The sequence below is a fragment of the Peromyscus leucopus genome, chromosome 7 (genome assembly GCF_004664715.2).
Source record: "Peromyscus leucopus breed LL Stock chromosome 7, UCI_PerLeu_2.1, whole genome shotgun sequence".
NCBI classification, from domain to species: domain Eukaryota; kingdom Metazoa; phylum Chordata; class Mammalia; order Rodentia; family Cricetidae; genus Peromyscus; species Peromyscus leucopus.
Window position 1 is genome coordinate 98,299,109 of NC_051069.1, and position 21,903 is coordinate 98,321,011.

At 46.8% G+C, this 21,903-nt stretch overlaps 1 protein-coding gene across 8 annotated transcripts in view; it reads right to left on the bottom strand.

Moving 5' to 3' along the window:
* The window catches only part of Dhx30 (DExH-box helicase 30), a 28,700-nt gene extending 7,108 nt beyond the window's left edge, over window positions 1-21,592 (bottom strand). The window contains exons 1-9 of one of the 8 annotated variants that reach the window (XM_028886906.2): window positions 21,488-21,592; window positions 19,381-19,475; window positions 17,189-17,243; window positions 15,532-15,627; window positions 14,452-14,480; window positions 5,851-5,981; window positions 4,705-4,815; window positions 1,096-1,397; window positions 542-662 (exon numbers count right to left, since the gene is read on the bottom strand). In XM_028886906.2, coding sequence (XP_028742739.1) covers window positions 542-662; window positions 1,096-1,397; window positions 4,705-4,815; window positions 5,851-5,981; window positions 14,452-14,480; window positions 15,532-15,602 — 765 coding nt within the window. In that variant the 5' untranslated portion in view covers window positions 15,603-15,627; window positions 17,189-17,243; window positions 19,381-19,475; window positions 21,488-21,592. Of the gene's footprint in view, window positions 1-541; window positions 663-1,095; window positions 1,398-4,704; window positions 4,816-5,850; window positions 5,982-8,115; window positions 8,376-14,451; window positions 14,481-15,531; window positions 15,628-17,188; window positions 17,309-19,380; window positions 19,476-20,812; window positions 20,922-21,487 lie in introns of those variants that run through there. The other 7 variants (XM_028886907.2, XM_028886904.2, XM_028886903.2 and 4 more) reach the window with 7 other exon arrangements.
* Window positions 21,593-21,903: the final 311 nt, after the last annotated feature.

The window sequence follows — 21,903 nt, forward strand, 5'->3', positions numbered from 1 at the left end:
CCCTAGTCCTGAGCTTGCCTCTCAATTTCTGTAGAAGACGGGATTCATGAGATGCCATGACCTGTCTTCCTAACCCACATCTGATTAGCACCTTCAGGAAAATCTGGGGCTGTAGCTGTTAGCATGAGCCAAAACCCAGGCATGTCCTGACAGAGTAAAAGGGCCTGTATCTCTACCTCAGCCTCCTCTGAGGCCCCTTGCTATGGCATCAATGATGATATTTATAACACAACGCAGACACCAAACTCCTGTTCTTTCACATCCCTGACGCGCCACTTGGTCACAGATCCGGGTCTTTAGTTAGCATTCCCCAGCCTATACCCTGTGTGGCTATTTTCACTTTTCCTATCCCCCCAGCTGCTCTGCTTTCCTTTCATCAAGGATCCCACTGTCATCCTTGCTGGCCTAGGTGGGAGCTGAGACAGGCATCCTGAGCCCTGCCCCACACCTGAGCTGCCTTCCTTCCTTCCTGCCGAGCCTTGGGAAGGCAGGCGCAAACAAGAGGGCTGCTCAAGCCCACACTTCTGGAGAGCCAACTCACCTTAGCTGTGGAAGAGGACGTTGCGATCTGAATCACTTTGGCCAGAAGGTTCTTGGGAAGTGGAAACTGGGTCAGAGCTCTAATAGCACTGTCATCATCTGTCATTTCAAAGGAACCCCCCCTATGAGGACAAACAGTTGAGGTGAAAAAGTCTGCTGTCTTCCTAGGCAAGTTTCTCTGGGACTTCAAGGTTGGGACACAGTGCTGGTATGACAGATAGGCAGGAGGCATGAAAGGTCTGGGCCAGGAACTATTGCCTCTTCAGTCACACTGCAGCAGCCCACAGGCCCTGGCTTCCCCAGAGAGGCGAGCAGAGTGACCGCTGAGAAAGTGGGACCGAGTGTGAGCTGGAAAGAAGGACCATGTGCTGTCTGCAGGTGGTCACCAGTGCACTGTCCCATCCTACCCAACCCCAGAGAGGAGAGACACACTAAGTAACAGGCTATGAAGACTAAAGTGTTGGGCATAGCCCTCCCAAAGTGGGGGCTCCGAGAAGACCAATCCCAGGCCGAGATGTGGTCAGGGCCCCCTGCATCCCTCTGTCAGAGCAGTACCTTGAGTCCCTGAGTGGGTTGTGGGAGTCTTGCTGGGTCATGGACAGAAACTCTGTCACATCAATGGTCCCTTCTTCTAGCTCTTCCTCCTCATCTTCCTCTTCCTCTCGGCCTAAGGATCGTGATAGGCCTCCAGGACCCCCTGGCCGAATGTTCTCAGGATTCAGCTGCCGCCAAGAAGTTGGAGGCATGGTGGGTTCTGGACGCCACCAGTTGTCAGCTGGAGACCCAAAACGATCAGCAAGCACTCGGTATTTGGCTGCATCAAACAGTTCATTCCGTGGACCCAGCAGACCCCAGCCCTGTTGGACAAAAAAAAAACTGTGAGGCGCATACTATCAGCACACCTCAGCCAACCTGTTCTGTGCTCTGCTGGACACACTTCAGCCCTGGCCAGAAATGGGACTACAAAGAAGACTTCAATTCAGGCACAATGGGGCTCTCCTGTCATCCCGGCAGCGGAGCTGACAAGGGTCTAGGCCAGTCGTACCTGTGCAGTGAGACCAGCTCAAGAAACAAGAATAGAAAGAGGGCTGGAGAGATGGCTCAGAGGTTAAGAGCAGTGGCTGTTCTTCCAGAGGTCCTGAGTTCAATTCCCAGCAACCACATGGTGGCTCACAACCATCTGTAATGAGATCTGGTGCCCTCTTCTGGCCTGTACTCATACATGCCATATACATAATAAATAAATAAATCTTAAAAAAAAAAAAAAAAGAATAGAAAGAAAGGGAAAGAAGGACAGACTGACCGAAGGGAAGGAGAAAAGACAGAGAAGACTTAAAAATGCCTAGATGTGAAGGATCTGGTGGTAAATGCCTGAAATCCTAGTTCTCCCAGGCCTACGCAGGAGGATCACTGAAAGTTGTAGACAGCCTGAGCGGCAAGACTTTGTCTCAAACAAATAAAAATGAGAAATGAAAATAAGCTAGATAAGCCAGACCTAGTAACACACAACTTTAATCTCAGCACTCAGGAGGCAGAAGCAGGCGGATCTTTGTGAGGTGGAGGACAGCCTGGTCTACAGAGTGAGTTTCAGGATGTCCAGGACTACACAGAGAAACACTTTTTTTTCCCCCCAGACAGGGTTTCTCTGTGTAGCTTTGTGCCTTTCCTGGAACTCGCTATGTAGACCAGACCAAGCTGGCCTCGAACTCACAGAGATCCACCTGGCTCTGCCTCCCAAGTGCTGGGATTAAAGGTGACTACTGCCTGGCCGAAACCCTGTCTTGTAAACACCAAAACAAACAAACAAACAAACAAGCAAACAGGGAACCAGGGGAGCAGAAAATACAGCCAGACAGTAACTGACAAAGCTTCAGTAATCAGGGCAATCAGAAAATGAATGGCCTACAACATCCAACAGTCATCATTTCTAACACAAGAATCCTGTTAGAACTATATGAAAAAAAATAAAGAATAGGCTGAGGACATGGCTCAGCATGTAAGAGAATGGACTGTTCTTGCAGAGGACTCTAATTCAGCTGGGCACCTCACAACAGCTTAAGATCTGATGCTCTCTTCTGGCTTCACAGGTACTGTATTCACCTGCACACACTTGATTCACACACACACATACATATACTTAAATGTAAAAATAAAGTGTGGGAGAGATGGATCAGCAGTTAAGAGCACTGACTACTCTTCTAGAGGACTTCAGTTCAATTCCTAGCACCCACATGGAGTGTCACAAACATCTATAACTCCAGTTCCAATGGATATGACACCCTCTTCTGGCCTCCAGAGGCACTGCACATACATGGTGCACAGCCATACACACAGGTAAAACACCTACACCCACACACCTACACACCCACACACCTACACCACACACCCACCTACACTACCACACACACCACACACCTACACACCCCCACACACACCTACACACACACACACACACACACACACACACACACAGGAAAAAAAAAAGAATTCAAAGAGCTCACTCACGCTGTAGCTCACTGGTAGAGCCCTTCACCTAACATGTACCCTGGGTTCAGTCCTTAGCACCGCAAAAAACAGAAAGAAAGCAATCAAGAAAAAAGTTTTGTTTTGGGTTTTGTGGGATTTTTTTGGTTTTTCAAGAAAGGGTTTTATTGTTTAACAGCTCAGGGCTATCCTGGAACTCACTCTGTAGACCAGGGTGGCCTCAAACTCACAAAGATCCGCCTGCCTCTGCTTCCTGAGTGCTGCTGGGATTAAAGGCATGCACCACCACCGCCTGGCCCAAAATAATCTTAAGAAATGTGAAGTTGGAGAAATCACACTGCCTAATCACAAATCACAAAGTTGTAAAATTCAAAAGAATACCATGGGTAGGGTGTCATACGTCTTTACACCTTTGCCCTTTTCTGACCTTCAAGGGCACCAGGCATACATGTGGAATATTCCTTTACCCTGCGCAAATGTGTGTCACTGTGATTGGTTTAATAAAGAAGATGACTGGCCAATCGATGGACGGGATAAGGTTAGGCAGGGGAACCAGATTAAGGACACCAGGAAGAAAAAGGGCAGAGAGAGGAGTCACCAGCCAGACACAGACAGGAAACAGGGGTGCAAGATGAAAGAGAGGGAATGCCATGTGGCAATACTTAGATTAACATAAGTGGGTTAATTTAAGTTGTAAGAGCTAGTTAGTAATAAGCCTGAGCTATTGACTGAACATTTATAATTAATATTAAGTCTCTGAGTGGTTATTTGGGAAGTGGCTGGTGGAACAGAGTGTATCTCAGTCCTGACTACAATTCTGCCTACAAATACACATGCAGGCAAGCAACACATACAAATAAGTATCTTTTAAAAAGTTTTAAAATTCAGTGGTGGTGGTGCACACCTTTAATCCTAACACTTAGGCAGTCAGGCAGCCAGCCTAGTCTACAACAGTGAATTCCAGGCAAGCCAGAGCTACACAGTGAGACCACATCTCAAAATCTTTTTTTTTTTTTTTTTTTTAAAATTTCATAAGACAAGGCTGGGGAGTTAGATAGCTCATTTAGTAAAATGCACAAGCATGAAGACTTGAATTCAATCCCCAACTCTCATGTAAAACACCAGGTGGTAGTGGTGAGCACTTTTACTCCCAGGGCTGGGGAGGCAGAAACAGCTGGGTCATGGACATGCTAGCCAGCGAACCAGCCCAGCCTAATCAGTGAGCCCTAGGTCACAGAGAGAGATACCGTCTCAAAAAAACAATGTAGACAAGTCAGTTGTGGTAAGGCACACCTTCAGTCTCAGGACTCAACAAGCAGAGACAAGTGTATGTCTGTGTTCAAGGTTAGCCTGGTCTATACATAGGTAGTTCTAGGCCAGCAAAGCTACACAGTAAGACCTTGTCTCAAACAAGTCAATGACCAAACAGAAAAACCATGTAGGCAGCTTCTGAGGAATGACACTGGTAATGGACCTCTGGTCTACACACAGGCACACGTGCTCACAAACACATACATACACACATGACGAAAAAAACTGAGAAGTAGGAAGGGCTCAGGAAAGCTGAATGACTGAACACCGCATCACCATCTACCAAGATGTCCCTGGACCCAAAACCACCTCAAGAGCGAGCGAGGAACAGCCGTCTCCCAGGCCTGAGCCTGCAGCAGAGGCACTCACCTTGAACAGCTGGCAGGCCGCTGCTGCAGCCTGCCGCTCAGCATCTATCTTCTTGCTGCCATAGCCTTCTACCTCCACGCTCTTGGGCCACTTTATGTGCAGGGTGACTTTCTGGGAAGTGAAAAGAGAATAAGGAAGTGGGAACGACAGCCCATGTGGGCGCTTACCACTGCAGCAGTGGAGGCAAGAGGACCAGGCTACAAAGTAAGTTCCAGAACCAACTGGGATATACATGACCCTGTAGCAAAAACAAGCAAAGAGCTCAGTGTGGTGGCACAGTCCTCTAATCCCAGGACTCAGGAGGCAGACCCTGGTGCCTCTCTTAAGTTCAAGGCCAGCCTGGTCTACAAAGTGAATTCCTGGACAGTTCCTACACAGAGATACCCTGTTTCAAAGCAAACAACCAACCAAAAAAAAAAAAAGGAAAACAAAAAAACCTTCATTCAGAATGGTTTACCTGAGTGCTTCTGTGGAATCCAGGCTCTATGGCCCTCTTGGAACAGGGGTCCTCACTATCACCTCTACCCTACATTCCTTGCTAGACCAGGGACCAAAGCCAGGGTCCTTACCCCACCCGCTGTGCTTGCTCTTCCTGAATGAAGCGTGGATTTTTGGTAGTTCTTCAAATCTAATTGTATTATGATGTTCTCTATTGACTGTTCACATCTAGAAAACACATTCTGGCTGGGCACAGCGGCATACATCTAAAAGACTTTTTTTCCATGTATGTAGAATACCTTCAGTATCTGAGACCTGAAAGCAGGAGGATCAGCAATCCAAGGCCAGGTTCTGTTACATATCAAATTCTAAGCCAGCCTAGGCCACATAAGACCCTATCTCAAAGCAAAACAATGAAAAGCCAACCAGTAGGGATGGGTGGTGGTACACGCCTTTAATCTCAGCACTCAGGAAGCAGAGGTAGGAGGATCTCTGTGAGTTCAAGGTCAGCCTGGTCTACAAAGAGAGTTCCAGGACAGCCAAGGCTACACAAAGAAACCCTGTCTCGAAACAAACAAATAAACAAACAGGCAAACAAAACAGAATACCCACTCTGGCCTCTTTGACAAAAGAACCAAAGAAAGAGAAAAGAGCAGCCAGTCTCCTTTGAATCAAACCAGTGATTCACTTAGCCATCAGCAGACTTACCTTTTTCTTCGGTCCATTTGTGTGCACATAGACTAGCTTGTCTTTTGCATGTGAGATGCCAAGGGCTCTTCCAATCACGCTGTTGAGAAGGTTTTTGGGTTGTGGAAACTCTTTTAATAGGTCCCTAGAAGCTAAGAAAATAAGAATACAATAATTACAGTTCTGTTTCTTTTCAAACTCCGTAAGGTACACCAAAGCCACTCAGGGCTAACGTTGTCGGCTCAGGACCCAAAGCATTCACTGTAGGAGTCCTTGGAAAGGGAAAGATGGTCAATAAACTCGTTGAGTCTGATGTCTGAAAGAGGGTACTCAAAAACGCAAAACAAAACAAAACACTCATCTTCTACAAATGCACATGAGAGATCAACCTCCTAAAGCGGTTCACACAATTAGAAGGATAGGCCCTGAAGGAACTCTGGCCAGCTCCAACACAGCAAACATGGCTCTGGCAAGCCTTGCCCTTCTTTCCCATTCCCTCTTCCTTGCTAAACCATTAGACTGCATTCCTAAAGCTAGCCACTGAGGTCTATTCCCTTATCTGGCCATTTTCTCCTCCTGAGGCTGACTGCCAAGGTCCAGTATTGTTACTGATCTTGGTCTTGGGGGTCCTGAGCTGATACCGATCCTTTCAAGCCATGTAGGTCAGTGATGAGATCCAGATTTTAAAGATTATGCCTCCATTCTCAACTATGCCTCAGCACTCTGCACAAGTCCTCTATAAAGCCCAGAGTCTCACTGCCAAGACACAGGCATGAGCCAATCCTTTCCTATCCCCCCTGGCATCAAGGGGAAAAGGATGCATCAGACACTGGAAGGGCTATATCCTTCCCTTATCTCTGTACTAACCTCAAAATACAAAGTATACAAATGGCTTAGATGTCCCATCTAGCAGCAGCTCCTGCCAGACACAGGGCTTAGTCAACCACAAAGGGGAAACTCAGAAGGGCTCAAAACAAACTAAAGGGCCCGTCACACGCAGCACCAGAAATCTTCAGGAGATGTAAGGCCTCCTTCAGTCTCTAGCATTACGTTCAGCCTCTACCGAGGAACTGAGTGGGTGCTCCCTGCAGTACTGTGTGCCTGTCTCATCGTATTCATTGGGGAGGGTTGTGCAATGGCAGCGGATCCGTTACTCCCCAGTGGGCACCTGAGAATGCCAGCAGTGTTCGGGAGTATCTGTATTTAATTCTTTTGTCTCTTCAAAACTTTATTCATTACCCGGCAGATGTTGTAAACTTTTAACCCCAGCGCTTGGGAGGCAGTGGCAGGCAGACTCTATGAGTTTCAAGTCAGTCAGGGCTTTATAGTGAGACCCTGTCTCAAAAAAAATTATTATATTATCATGTGTTTCTCTGTGTGTGTGTGTGTGTGTGTGTGTGTGTGTGTGAGAGAGAGAGAGAGAGAGAGAGAGAGAGTCCACCATCTGGAGGTCAGAGAATAACCCTTGCAAGTCTGTTCTCTCCCTCCACTGTGGTCAGGGGTTGGAACTTGGGTCTATCTACCAGACTTGTACAGCAAGCACTTTCCCAGCTAAGCATCTCACCAGCGCTGTGTTGTGAAGACGGTCCTCCAAAATGTCTGATGTGACCTTGTTATCTAGTTTGCAATATTTACCTGGGGCACACACCTGTGTCAACTAGTACAAAGGAGTGTTCTACCTGGAGCACTCTCCTAAATGCTATACTATAAATCATGTAAGAATCAAGCAGTTAGAAAACAGTACCTAGGTAGACTCAAGAAGAGTTGATCCCATCTTGTATCCCTAATTGAAGTAACCCACAGATGTGCACAAATGCCACACACCCCAGCTCTTCCAGATGGATCAAGGCTGGCTAGCTCACTCCACCTGTCCTAATGACCACAGATGTTCTCACCAGCTCCACTCTCTGCCCTGTCAGGAGCCATATAGCCACAGTCTAAGAAAGAAGACACTCCATCTCTATTTAAGATGCTCAAATTCCAGGTGTATTTGGGGCTAGGTCCCAATGTGATGACGGAGCTAACCCTCAAAGCCACTCAACCTGACAGAAGCAGGCTATTCATGTTATTTCCCCACACCTACCCACGTGCAGGCATGCTGGATTCTAGGGGAACCTAAGCCACTCAAGACTTTCTAACAGCAGGGCAGGGACTCACAGATGTAAGGGATTTAAATCACTTTCAAGACTAGAGTTCTGGCCTGCCCGGCCGGTCTCTATCCCACGCCCCTCGCTTGCCTTCTCTAGTCAAGGACGTCGCAGCCCAATCTCTGCTACCAGCCCTCACCGTTCACCATGCTTCCGTCGCCCTCCCCAAGCTCGCTAGGGGCCACCTCTGACTCGACCTCAGAAGCCTCCTGAGTGCCATCTGGGCGGACAAAACTTGATGAGAAGCCACGCGAGGGTCCTTGTCGCCCGGCAGCGAGGGGATCCGGCGGCCGCAGGCGCGGAGAGACGCTGGCAGCCAGCGCCACGAGCCGCCTAGCAGACGCCATCGCGATCCCGCCGATCCCCGCGGCCCCAGCCTGCGACAGTACCTCCGAGGGCTCAGCGGCCGGCAGGAGTACCGTGCGCCCTCTGCTGGCCAGGGGGACTCGGTGCTGAGCTGAGAGCAAAGAAGCTAGCTAGCATGCCAGTCTCCCTACCAGGAAATGCAAACAGACTGGGCATCTGGATCTCAAGCAGGAAAGGGATGGGATGATTTTAGAAAATAGTACTTTGTATTTTCTCAGCGTTCATTCAAGGAAATGACCAAGGTCCCTCCAGGTCCTGCACGTGGTGAATCCCTAACAGGCTGCTTTCTAACAACTTCTTGCACGTAGGTGAGTGCTAAGCAGGCACCCATCTCCTGTGGGTAAATCTGTGAAGACTCTCCAGTAGGAAAGACCTCTTGATCACAAACTGACTTAATGCCCTGGACTGGAGTCCAAGGAGACAGCACCTACTTTGGGACACAGTGCCAAGAACCGAGCTAGCTCCACGGTTAAGAGTCCAGTTAGGCTTCCTCGTTTGTGTGAAGACAGTGGAATTCCACCTCCAAACTACTGTGCCTGGATTTTACTCCTCTTCTGTCTCTTAAAGCTTTGAGGAGCAGGACTTGGTGGGCTAGGAATGAAACTAAATGTGAAGGAAGTGGCTATGAGCAAGTCTGACCTTGAACTTCCAATCCTCCGTCTCAGCACTGTGAAAGAAAGCCTTGGTCAGGGGTTGGCAGTTTAGGTTGGGTAGGCTACAAAGAAATTTGTTTTTCAGTTCTAGCCATGACTTGAATAATCCCCTGGAGAGCTTATTAAAACATTAGTGCTGGGTGTGGTGGCCCATAACTTTAATTCCAGCACTCGGGAGGCAGAGGCAGTTGGATCTCTGAGTTCAAGGCCAGCCTGGTCTACAGATTAAGTTATAGGACTTTCAGGGCTACAGAGAAACCCTGTCTTGACAAAAGAAAAAAGAAGAACTAAAAAACATATTGCTAGTCAAGAGTGGTGGCCCATGCCTATAATCCCAGCACTCAGGAGGCAGAGGCAGAATTGCTGCATGTTTGAGGATAGCCTGGTCTCCACAGGAAGTTCCAGGCTAACCTAGGTTATACAATGGAACTCGAAAATTAAAACAAACAAAAAACAAATCTGGGGATGGAGTTTGTCGGTTGGTAGTGTTTGCCCAGGCTCCATAATTATGGTCACTATGTTTGACCATCAGCACAGTAGAGCATATAGTATAAGAGCATGTCTGTAAATCTCAGCACTGGGAAGTGGAGTCAGGAGGATTAGAAGTTCAAGGTCATCCCTGGCAACAGGAAAACAAAGTTTGAAGCCAGAATTGGATACATGAGCCACTGTCTTTACAAAAATAAATGAATAAATAAATAAATAAATTTTAAATCTGACATAAGGGCTATAGAAATGGCTCATCAGTTAAGAGCCCTGAATGTTCTTCCAGAGGACCAGAGTTTGATTCCCAGCATCCACAACTGTGTAACTCCAGTTCCAGGGGATCTGACACCCTCTGCTGGCTTTTGCTGGTATCAGGAATGCACATCGTATACAGAGACACATGCAGGCCAAACACCCATACACACAAAATAAAACACATAAATAAATAAAAATCTGATCCAATTGTCACAGGAGACACCACCTGTATTAAACAGCCCTACCCAGATCCATACATAGGGCAAAATATGATTCCTCAAGAGTTTTGCATTTGGCGATGTGGCTGATTACTTTGCTAGAAGTCTAACCAGCTTCAAAAAACGGTCCTCACAGACTGTGAACAGCCCAAATTTCTTCAAAAGAACAGAGAAGTTTACCAAGCCAGGGTGAGCACAACAGGTCTCACAATTGAAGGAAACTAGTCTGGAGAAAAGACCCCACACCTAGAAAACTGACCTGTACCCAACATGACCCGCTCACTACTGCACTCTGCTCCCACAGCCACTAACACACAGTAGAAATGCATGATTTCTTGGCTTTCCTTCCAAAGAGGCAAAGTGAAAGAATATACACAGAGCAAAACTTGCCATAATTAGTCAAGAGTCCAAGCTGAAGGACAAGAACAGAGGCATTTGCTATGCCATTCTCTCTCTCTCTTTTTCCCTTGAGACAGAGTTTCTCTGTGTAGCCCTGGCTGTCCTGGAACTCACTTTGTAGACCAGTCTGGCCTCAAACTCACAGAGATCTGCCTGCCTCTGCCTCCCAAAGGCATGTACCACCACACCTTGCTCATTTTCTCCAATTTTAGAAAACACATTTTGAAATGGTGTTTGAAATTTTATGGTTTTTTGTTTGTTTGTTTGTTTGTTTAAAAAGGGGGGGGGCCTGGAGAGACGGCTCAGCAGTTAAGAGCACTGGCTGCTCTTTCAGAAGCCCTGGGTTCAATTCCCAGCACCCACATGGCTGCTCACAACTGTCTGTAACTCCAGTCCTAAGGAATCCAACACCCTCACACAGACATACATGCAGGCAAAACACCAATGCACACAAAATAAAAATAAGTCATTAAGAAAAAAAAAAATCAAAGTAAGCATTGTGGCTCATGCCTATAATCTCAGCACTTAGGCTGAAACAAGATGATTATTGAGAGTTCAAGGCCAGCCCTTAAAGATACAGAATAAGACCCTGTTTCTAAAACTAAAAAGCGCTAGGGATATAACTAAGAGGTATAGTGACTGACAAGCTCGCATGAGGCCATAGGTTTAATTCCCCACAACCCACAGAAAGGTGGAAGGAGAGAACTGACTCAACCAAGTTGTCCTCTGACCTCCACACACACTATGGCATGTATCTACCCAGACACATTATATATACCCACTATACACAAAGACAATAAATAAAATCTAAAAACAACAGCTCACGCTGGGGGTGGGGTGGGGACATGACTTTAGTGCCAGCACTTGGGAGGCAGAGGCATGTGGATCTCTGTGAGTTCGAGGCCAGACTGGTCTACAGAGTGAGATCCAGGACAGGCACCAAAACTACACAGAGAAACCTTGGCTTGAAAAACAAAACAAATGAACAAACAAACAAACAAAAACCCCACCAAAACAGAAAAGCTCACTAGACTAAAAAACAAAACTAGGTTTGTTCTGCCCACATAACAAGAATGTGGACAAATAATAAAAATAAATTACATCGTGCTCTAAGAGCTGGAGTCATCCTGAGCAAGTATTTCACTCCATAATCGCAGGGACTCCTGTAAAATCAAGGGAGCTCTGTAACCCAGCTTTTAGAAGCCTTCTATTTCTATGATCTTCTCCCAAGAGTTCAGAGCAGGGATTGGCAAACCATCAGCCGCAGAACAAACCCAGTCCACTGCTGTTAATCTAAGTTCTTAGTTGTTGGTGTTTGAAACAGGATCTCTTTCACTCCAGCCTTTCCTTGAACTTGCCAAAGATGACCTTGAACTACTGATCCTATTGGGCGCAGGGAGTACAGGCATGTGTCATCACACCTGATTTATGCAGGGCTGGACGTTGATCTCAAGCTAGGCAAATACTCCTGCCAACACAAGAGCAGTTCCAGCCTGTAAGGAAGTTAGTGGAACACAGCTCTGTTCATCTGCTTAGGGAATAGCACTAACTGCTTTCCTGCTATCACGACAGACTTAACTGCAACAGAAAAACATGACAGCAAAACCTGAAATACAGCTGGCCATGGCGGCTCATGAATTTTAATCCCAGCACTCGGGGGCAGAAGCAGGCAAATCTCTGTGATTTCCAGAACATTCTGATCTACATACAGAGTTCAGGCCAAGCAAAGGTACAAAATGAGACCCTGCCTCAAAAGAAAAAAAAAAAAAGATATAAAAAGGTTTACTAAGTCAGAGATGTTTCTTTTTAATTCATTTTTATTTTATTAATTTTTAGTGTGTATGCATGTCCGTGATTCTCTCCTTCCACCATGGGCTCCAGGGTTTGAACTCAGGTCATCAGGATAGCGGGGCAATAACTGTTAGCTGCTGAGCCATCTCGCCAGCTCTCAGAGAGATTTCTGTCCACTTCTGGATCAGGCAGGACATCTCCACCAAATGGAATCAAGGTGCAGAGGATCTGAATCCGAAGGTGAATGTTTAGGAGCTTAACCTTTACTTACGTTTTGATACAGGGTCTTACTCTATAGCCCAGACCGAACTGGAACTAATTATGTAGCCCAGGCTACCTCAAACTTGTAACCATCCTTTTTTGACTCAGGCTCCCAAGTGCTAGGAGTACTTCTGGTATCATCCAAATGCCTGGCATAGGAACCAGAAGGTGCTAGGAGGAAACCCACAACAACCCAGGCTCTGGTGCACACCACAGCACCTTAGATGGAAACAGGGGAGGGGCTATCAACACCTAAAACAACTGAGGCTCTCGGCCAGCAAGAAGACATGACTGGAGATGAGAAGATAAGAGAGCTGGAGGAGCCAGGCAAACACCCTTACACATGCGAATGCTCCATATCCCTCAATGTAAGCTGTTGTCTTGGGAAAAACATAGCTGCCTTAAGACTACACAGAAAAGAGCAAACTGTGGCCGGGGGTCTGGACAGAGGATCCTGCAGAATTTCTAGTGCCCCATGCCTCAGTTCTGGGCAGGAAGGAACAGACACACAGAGGACCCTCAGAGGGAAACTTCTCAGTTTATCCACCCTTCCCTGGGAAGGATGCTTTGGTAAGATACTGGCAGTGGGAAAGGAAAGGTTTGAAAAGGAGATGATCGGTTTTTTCCCTTTCAATTCTAAATCTGACTCTGATGGGCTCTGCTCAATACAAATGGCCATTGTCTTCTGAGTGCTAGTTATTTATTTTTATTTATATTTTATTTTTTAGTTTTTCAAGAAAGGGTTTCTCTATGTAGCCCTGGCCACCCTGAAATTTACTCTGTAGACCAGGCTGGCCTTGAACTCAGAGATCTGCCTGCTTCTGCCTCCTGAGTGCTGGGACTAAAGGTGTGTGCCACCACTGCCCAGTCTAGGTGCTATTTATTTGAACACTAGAGATACTATTTTTTACCACATACCTTCTTTTTCCAGGGTGCAGGGAAACAAAGTCTCATGTACTACTGGGGCCAAGCCTGGCCTTGAACTCTTGACCCTCCTGTTTTTCCCCCTCCCCACAACTCGGAGCTGAGGACCGAACCCAGGGCCTTGTGCTTGCTAGGCAAGAGCTCTACCACTGAGCTAACTCCCCAACCAGACCATCCTGTTTTCATAAGTTGGAATTACTGATGTTCATGTCCACATCTGGCTTTCACAGCTCCTTTGTTTGTTTGTTTGTTTGAGGCAGGGTTTCTCTGTGTAACAGCTCTGGCTGTTGTGGAACTTACTCTGTAGACCAGGCTGGCCTCAAATTCACAGAGTTCTGGGCTGCCTCTATCCTCCTGAGTGCTGGGATTAAAGGTGTGCGCCGCCACCACCGGCTTCGACAGCTCCTTCTTAAGGACAGAGACAGCAGTGGGGTCGCTAGCGTGACGAGCCAGGTGCAGCGTCGTCAGTCCAGCTGCTGGGAGGCCAAAGCAGGAGGCCTGGCTGAGCCTTGAAGTCCAAGTCAGCCTGCACAATATAGCGAGATTCTGTCCCCAAAATACAAAAAGCAGGAAGAGAGCCAGGTGGTGGTGGCGCACACCTTTGATCCCAGCACTCGGGAGACTGAGGCAGGGGGATCTCTGTGAGTTCGAAGCCAGCCTGGTCTACAGAGCAAGATCCAGGACAGGCTCCAAAACTGCACAGAGAAGCCCTATCTTGAAAAAAAAAAATACATAAAGAAGGAGGAAGAGGAAGAGATGGAGGAGGGAATGTAACTCAATGGTAGTCCTAGCATTACATTTGTGAGGCCATGTTCAATGCCCACCACAAGAAAAAAAAAAAAAAAAAAAAAAAAAAAAAAAGGAAACAGAAAGCTATATAGGAGAAAGAAGGCCTAAGATTTATGTGCACATCAGGATGTCTTCTGGACACGCCATGGATGTCTTCTGGAGGCACAGCTAGAGGAGTGTGCAGCACCTACGGGTCACCCCACAGGGCAGTTATCCATCCCAAGAGCATAGTATACTCTTTGGCACTCAAGGAAGCACTGTCTATCTGACCCCTAGTTAACCCAAACTAACAATCTTGGAGCTTAGCCCAGCACATCTCTCAGAGCCACTCACCTGCCATGGTGGAAATGTTAGCGTTCAGCCTTTTCGAGTTACAGGGCATTTTAAGAAAAGAAAAAAAAAAAAAAAAAGGGCAATCAACTCTTGTTTTAGCAATAGTAGGGGTGGCATTTCTTTAAAGCCTAAGTCAGGTAGTCACAGGGCTGGAAGTGTGTATTTCTACTACACTGCTATCAAAAGTCAGGGCCATGGCAGAGTGGAGGGCAGTGCACTGAAAAGTGCCTGGAAACTTGGCAGCATCACAGGCCACAGAAATGGTCCCCACACCATTCCTAAGCTCTTGACCTTCAAAGGACTTCACAGAAACCAGACAGATCGACTTTATATGGAGCAAAGACTCCATGACCTAAAATGCTGTTCTTGCCACTAGACAGAGGGACAGGCACAGGCAGTAAAAGCAGGGCAGCCCTGTCAAGACAAAAAGGCTACCAGGAATGCTGGTCCCAGGAATGCCTGTCTTGGCAAACGTAGAAAAAAGACTTCAGTCTGAGGGAAGGTAAAGATTTGTGTGCTCTGACCACCAGCCCTCTCTCTGGTTTATGTCCACCTGAGGTGAGGCATCATTCATCTGGGTATTTAGACATTCTTCCCTATCAAAAAGACAGCCCATTTTGCCCAAGGACTGTCAGGCAGACTTTGATGTCAGTGAAGTGCTTTCAGGTACTGGATAGACAGTATCCAAGCATCTAGGATAGAGGGGACCAGGTCAGGTCAGGGCTCTGTTCTGACTCTGCTTTAAGCATTTGCTCTCTCTGAAACAGAAGAAGATTCCAGGAATTCCTTCTAGCCTATAAGATTCTCTATGTTGGTGCTTAACAACTCAACTTATCCTAACATTTCTTTTAGGCCACACATGGAGGCCCAAGGAGACTGTAGGGTCTAAATCACATAGCCCAGGGTCATAAAAACCTATTCTAAGCATGCTCTTACTCCGGTCCATCAGCTCTGCTAAGTCCACCTTCCAGGCTCACTTCTGAGAAACACATGTCCGTGGTACAAGGTTTCCACTACCACCCACCTACCCACTGATCTTGGCCCAAGCTGTTGCTGGAGGCAAGGCTCCTCCTCCCTTACCTCGAGAGATGGTCCCTCCAGGGGCAGGGTTGACACACATGGGTGGAAGGCGGGGTGGGGGAAGTTTGCATTGACGCTGTCTGTGCTGGGTCCGATCTGGGGAAATAGAAAACACATTAGCGTGACATGTTCTCACCCCTCACGGCGTATACAATTGAGCTTATTCACCCTGGGAATCCAAGTGGAGCTCAGGGTAATACTGGAGAACCAATCACAGGTTCTAAGGAACAGGGTGGCAATACCACACAAAACAGTAACTGGCTCCTACAGACACCAGAGATATTCTTGTAGAAATCTCTTGACTCTCCAGAAGGCCTCCAATTATTTCCTCATCTACCCTTTATGAAGTTTAGCATTGCTCTGCTGTTTTTCTGAGACAGCATATCTAATAGCCCAGACTGCCCTTGAACTCACTGACCTAAAGATGACTTTGAACTCTTGGGCCCAAGTGCTGAAACCACTGGTATATGTCATCACATCTGGCCTCTCTGAGTCTTAATATACATCCTATATGCTTTGCTTTAGTCATCTACACCAGTCTTTTTTGAGGGTGGGGAGGGTAAGAGAGTTGAGACAGGGTTTCTTTTCGTAGTTTTGGCTGTCCTGGAACTCACTCTGTAGTCCAGGCTGGCCTCAAACTCACAGAGATCCGCCTGGCTCTGCCTCCTGAGCGTTGGGAATAAAGGTGTGCGCCACCAATGCCCGCCACAAATCACTTTTATAAGAAGCTCCAAAATTTTGAGATACATAAAATAAAATTATGCAGCCCAGCAGCTCAGAGCTCCACTTCCCCCTTGCCCTGCCTCAGCAACCTGTTCTCATCAGAATGTTCCTGGCACATTCTTAGCATCACACTAGCTGACTGCCTTGGTGGCCCAAAGCATCTTCCCTTGCACCAGTGATTTGTCATCCTCTGGTCACACTACAGCACTTGCACTTGCCCAGAGTCTGTTTGCCATGTCTTCTTTTTAAAAACAATATTTGTATCAGTTCTTTGAGAACTTCATATATGCATACACTGTATTTCGATCATGTTCTGCTTCTCTCATAAGCTTTGAGATACTACAGGTGTGTGGTTTTCATGGTAAACACAAACCCGAAATGCCTATAGGCGCCTCTAGATTAAGTTGAATTCTGAATTAATTTCAGCTCTGCCTTGAGGGTAAGGTTGGCAATGATTAGCTCAGCTTCTCCATTCCTATTGTAAAAGAGTTCTCATTCCCATTCAAGGAGGCTACATTAAAAACAGACGAACACCTAACGGTAGTGGCACACATCTTTAATTCCAGGGAGGCAGAGGCAGGCGGATCTCTGTGACTTCGAGGCCAGCCTTGGCTACAGAGTGAGTTCCAGTTCAACCAGGGCTACACAGAGAAACCCTGCAAAAAAAAAAAAAAAAAAGAAAAGAAAAAAAAAAAAGAAAGAAAAAGAAAAAAGTAAAGCAAGCAGGATTTTGATAAGCAGTGGCTGGCAGGAAGGAACCCTCTGGGAGTAAGGGAGCAACCACCACAAACCAGGGCAAGAGGCAGCACCAGTTCTGAGCTAAGGTAAGAAGGACAAGGGTCAGAGGCCTGCACACCGAAGGGTCAGGCTCACGGCCTTCAAAGTGACAATCAAAGGGAGGAGAGGCACGGATCATGGTACAGTTCCAGTTTACCTTTTCTGAATGAGTCCAGGCTGAACATTTCTGGCCAGGAGAGAAAGCTGGAATCCTGAGAAGGAGGGTCAAAAGGCCATGAATGTTGATTACTATTCCTTGTTCAAGAATCTGCAAAGACTGCAAGAACACAGACATTACCCAGAATCTGACAGGGAAACGAAGCCATGAACGAGTGAGCCCACTGCTGCTCCCCATTTAAGAATGCCAAGGCGGTGGTGGCGCACACCTTTAATCTCAGCGCTATGGAAGCAGAGGCAGGTCGATCAACCGAGTTCCTAGATAGCCAAGGCTACACAAAGAAACCCTGTCTCAAAAAACCAAAACAAAAAGAAAAAAAAGTTTTTTTAGGGGGGAGTCCCTATGAAATGAATGATAAATTCCCAAGTAGTAATTGTTAGTGGTATCATTAATAATAAATTACAAATACATTAGACCACAGGTACTAGCCAGAAGTCTTGATTGATGCTTTTCCTTTCCCCCAAGACAGGGTTTTACTATAGAGCCCAGGCTAGCCTGAAACTATCCTCCTATTTCAGCTCCCTAAGCACTAAGATTACAGTATGCACCTCACACCTGGTGTTTGGGTACACTCCTATTAGTATGTTTTTCCTTTAATTTATTTATTTGCTTCATTTTCTGAACTCTGATCCTCCTGCATCCACCTCCTAAGTGAAGGAATAACAAATGTCTGTCATCCTGGCTGGTTTTTATTAATACATTTAACTGAAGACTCGATATCTAGTGATTACTGGAAAGAGTAACACTTATAATTTAGTAATAACTGTTTTGTTAAATACTCAAACTCGTACTTAGAGATCTTTTTATTTATTCTTTTTGTCTTGTTTATTTGTTTATTTATTTGTTTTGTTTTGTTTCAAGACAAGGTTTCTCTGTGTAACAGCCCTAGTTGTCCTAGAACTCACATTCATGAGTTCATGTCCTAGAACTCACAGGAGGACCAGGCTGGCCTCAAACTCACAGAGATCCACTGCCTCTTCCTCCCCAATGCTGGAATCAAAGGCCTGTGCCACCAATGCCTGGCAGAGATTTTTTAATAATAGCACTCCTGGATTAGGACTAGGTCCAGTAACCATTACTAGACTTAGTTTTAAAGGATCTATATAATGTTTTCCACATTAGGTTAACATCCAACCTTGCTAGGAGACTAGAAGGGCCTACACACCTGTCCCTGACTACTATTCCCTTTCATTCTCAACTTGTGGGGATGTGGAAAGTAAAAGTCCTAATCTTTCAAATCCTTATCATGACCTCCTCTCCCCCGAGGATGCTGGAAATTTCTGCCAGTAAGATATGGTGCATTTAAGAGAGAAAACTTCAATACAGTATCAACAACAATCCATTTACTCAAAGAAGTTACATCCTATAAATATGCAAATTAAGAGTATAAAATAAGAGTAACTTAAAAGAAAGCCTGAAAGATTTTTTTTTTTTTTTTCTTTTTGGGAATTGGGAATTGTACTCAAGCCCTTTTAATGCTAAGCAATTGATTTACCAATAAAGTATAACTGCAGCCCAGAAACAATATGTTCTTGCTAAGAAATCTTAAGTTAATCTGCATGTAAACAGACTTTTGTTTTAATTTCAGGTTTTGGAGATTTTTTCCACAAGTTTCACCTTATAGCCCAGACTAACCTAGAACTCACTCTCTAGCTCAGACTGTGTTTGAACTCAAAGGAATCCTCCTACCTTAGCCTCCAGAGTGCTGGAATTACAGACATGACTCACCATGCCCAGATGAATTTTGCTTTTAAAAAGTCTCTGGAGTCTCTCTTTGCCAACTGAGTTTCATATCTTACGGTCTTTTCTGTCTTCATCTCAAAAATTATGAGATTCAAGATATTAAAACATCTCATTTTATAATGTTCTAGAATATCTCAAAGAGATCTCAAATAAATGTCCTTCCCTTGTGATGTGGTGATATTTTTTAAAACATTTGATTCAGTCTAATATAATTTATAGATACATAAAATTCTTGTATGTGAAAATTTCTTATGTGAGGAAACACAACTTTTAGTAGACTGTGATGGCCATGAGCCAGCACACAGACTCCATAATGACAAATTATGAACAATACTCCTAAAAGGACCATAAATGGAGTTAGCCACACACTTTACAGAGTGGCTAAGCAAAATGCACACCACTCTACAAGCAGGGCTAAGTCACCTTACCTTATAAAAGCAGTGAGGGGCTCAGATTTTGTAGGCTTTCGAACTGGAGCTGAATTCTTTCCTTGCTATTCCTCATCACGAGGCTGGGCCTCCTCCTGGAAATTACAATGTCAGGTCACTGGAGTGGCAGTCCCCAATGGAAGGCAAAACTGTACCCATCATAGAAATCAATTTACTAACTTGAACAAGTTTTTGACACACTGGTCCTCTGACCTGTTCTAGACCCACCAAATGTGAATTGTCCCATACAGCATCTATAAGAAAATGCTGCCGGGTGGTGGTGGCAGTGGTGCAGGCCTTTAACCCCAGCACTCAGGAGGCAGAGTCAGGCGGATCTCTGAGTTCGAGGCCAGCCTAGTCTACAAAGCGAGATCCAAGACAGGCACCAAAACTACACAGAGAAACCCTGTCTTAAAAGGAAAAGAAAAAAAAAGAAAATGCTAAGAAAAATTTCTCCAAACCCAGAGCAACCCCCTTTTACTTTTCTAATCCCACAATGGCTATAATATTTATCTATCTAAAATGACACTTCCAGACTGGGAAAATTACAATGATGATAATCTCAAGTAAGTTTTCACGGTTTACAAAGAATGTCCATAGACTTTACTTCATATAATCCCTGCAACTACCCTGTGAAGAATGTTCTCTCCCGGAGAAGGAAACTGAAACACAGTTATAGATCTTACCCAGGACCCCATAGCATCAAGACAGAATGGAAATCTGCATTTAAGAATTCTGGCCCCATGATTTTACATGTCTATATTACACTACTTTTCTTACATATCAACCTGTATTCTGAATGTATCAGGTTCATTTTTGAGAGGACAAGTGGGGTCAAAAAGCTGATAAAACTTTGGACTATAACTTTATAAATTAAAATACTTGGGTAGTTACTATCTTTGGGGGTCAGGTGGGAAAGGCCTATATAGATATAAACTTTGGCAAAAAATATATAAATGCACACATTAAAAGCACTATCATAAATCTCAACTATAGGCCAGGCGGTGGTGGTGCACGCCTTTGGTCCCAGCACTCGGGAGGCAGAGCCTGTCAGATCTCTGTGAGTTCGAGGCCAGCCTGGTCTACATAGCGAGATCCAGGACAGGCAACAAACTACATAGAGAAACCCTGTCCTGAAAAAAACAAATATATGTCATGAAAGCGTCTCCCTCCTGGAAATGTCAAGACTCTGAGCATGGCATACGGCATATGGCAGTAGGGTCACCGCCTTCCAAGAAACCGCAAGTGAAACCATCAGATAATGTATAATTTCACTCTGGCCAGTAGGCTGCATTCAAAACAACTTGAGACCTTGCAACTGGACTGCTGCAGTCTACCTGCTACAGTGCATGGCAAACACCCATGAACTGGGGTTGTAAGGTGAACAGTCTCTGCATTGGAAAGCCGCAATTAAATGACCAAAGTTGCTTACACAAGGGCTATCTAGAAAGCGTGTTGACACCATACCCATGGCTTGAGGGTTCTGAGGACCCCTGGGACTCCACTGCAAACAAAGGACCCAACATGCATTAGGTCTTCCCCTGCAAAATGGGACAAGTCACCAGCAGCAAACAAAGAACATCTCACCCCTTAGCCTCCCCCAGTGACAAGGTCGGTGCAAAATGGGGCAACCCAAAGGAGTAAAAAATGCACCAGGCCTCCCTTTGGAGGAACGGTCCAGACCGCACAGTGGGAGGAGGGGCAGACAAAGGTCTCGGGGCACTCCGGAGACTTCCTCCAGGCCCAGCCTCGGGGAAACGGAGCATCCCCTGAGGCGAAGGCGTCGTCGCGCCAATAAAGCAGCCTCTCTCTCGGCCTCCGCGGAGCCCCTGGCAGCGAGGCCCGCCCCGGCAGACCGGTCTGGCCCCCGCCCCGCCCCGGCTCCATGGCAACCGCAGGCCGAGGCCTGACTGTCCACGGCTCGGCCGGGCCGGCTTCCCGGGCAGGCCTTGGATGCCCGGCCTGCTCTTCAGGCTCGCCAGCTCCTCTTTCCCACTCTCCGCCAGGCCGCCGGCCGGACCCGGGACCCCTCCTCGCGCCGACCACCCCCGACCGTGGCAGGCTGCTTCAGGGGGCACGAAAGGGTAGAATAAAAAGCCCAATTCACCTGTTGTTACAGATGTGAAACAAGCCTCGGTGCACGGCGCATGAGCCGCGGGCCCCCCCCAACCACGGCCGGACTACAACTCCCACCAGCGACGGCGCGGTCCCTTCCGGGTCCCGAGGAGGAAGTCCCGCCTGCGGCCCGGACGCTCCTCGGCCTGCGCCTTTCGCCTGCCTCCTGGGAGGGATGCCGCTTCTCGGGGGCTCGCGAGGCGTTCGGCTGCCTAGGATGTCTGTAGTGTTCCTGAGCTCACGGTGCGAGATGGCCACGCTGAGCCTGTATCCGAGCACTGGCCGGAGGGCGCGCGGCTGTAGCCCCAGGCGCAGGCGGGACTTCCGGCGGAGCGGCCGGGGCCGCGCGCGGCCTGTTCCCTGGGAGCCGGCGGCAGCTGGGGGCTGATGGCCGTCTGCGGTTTCGTC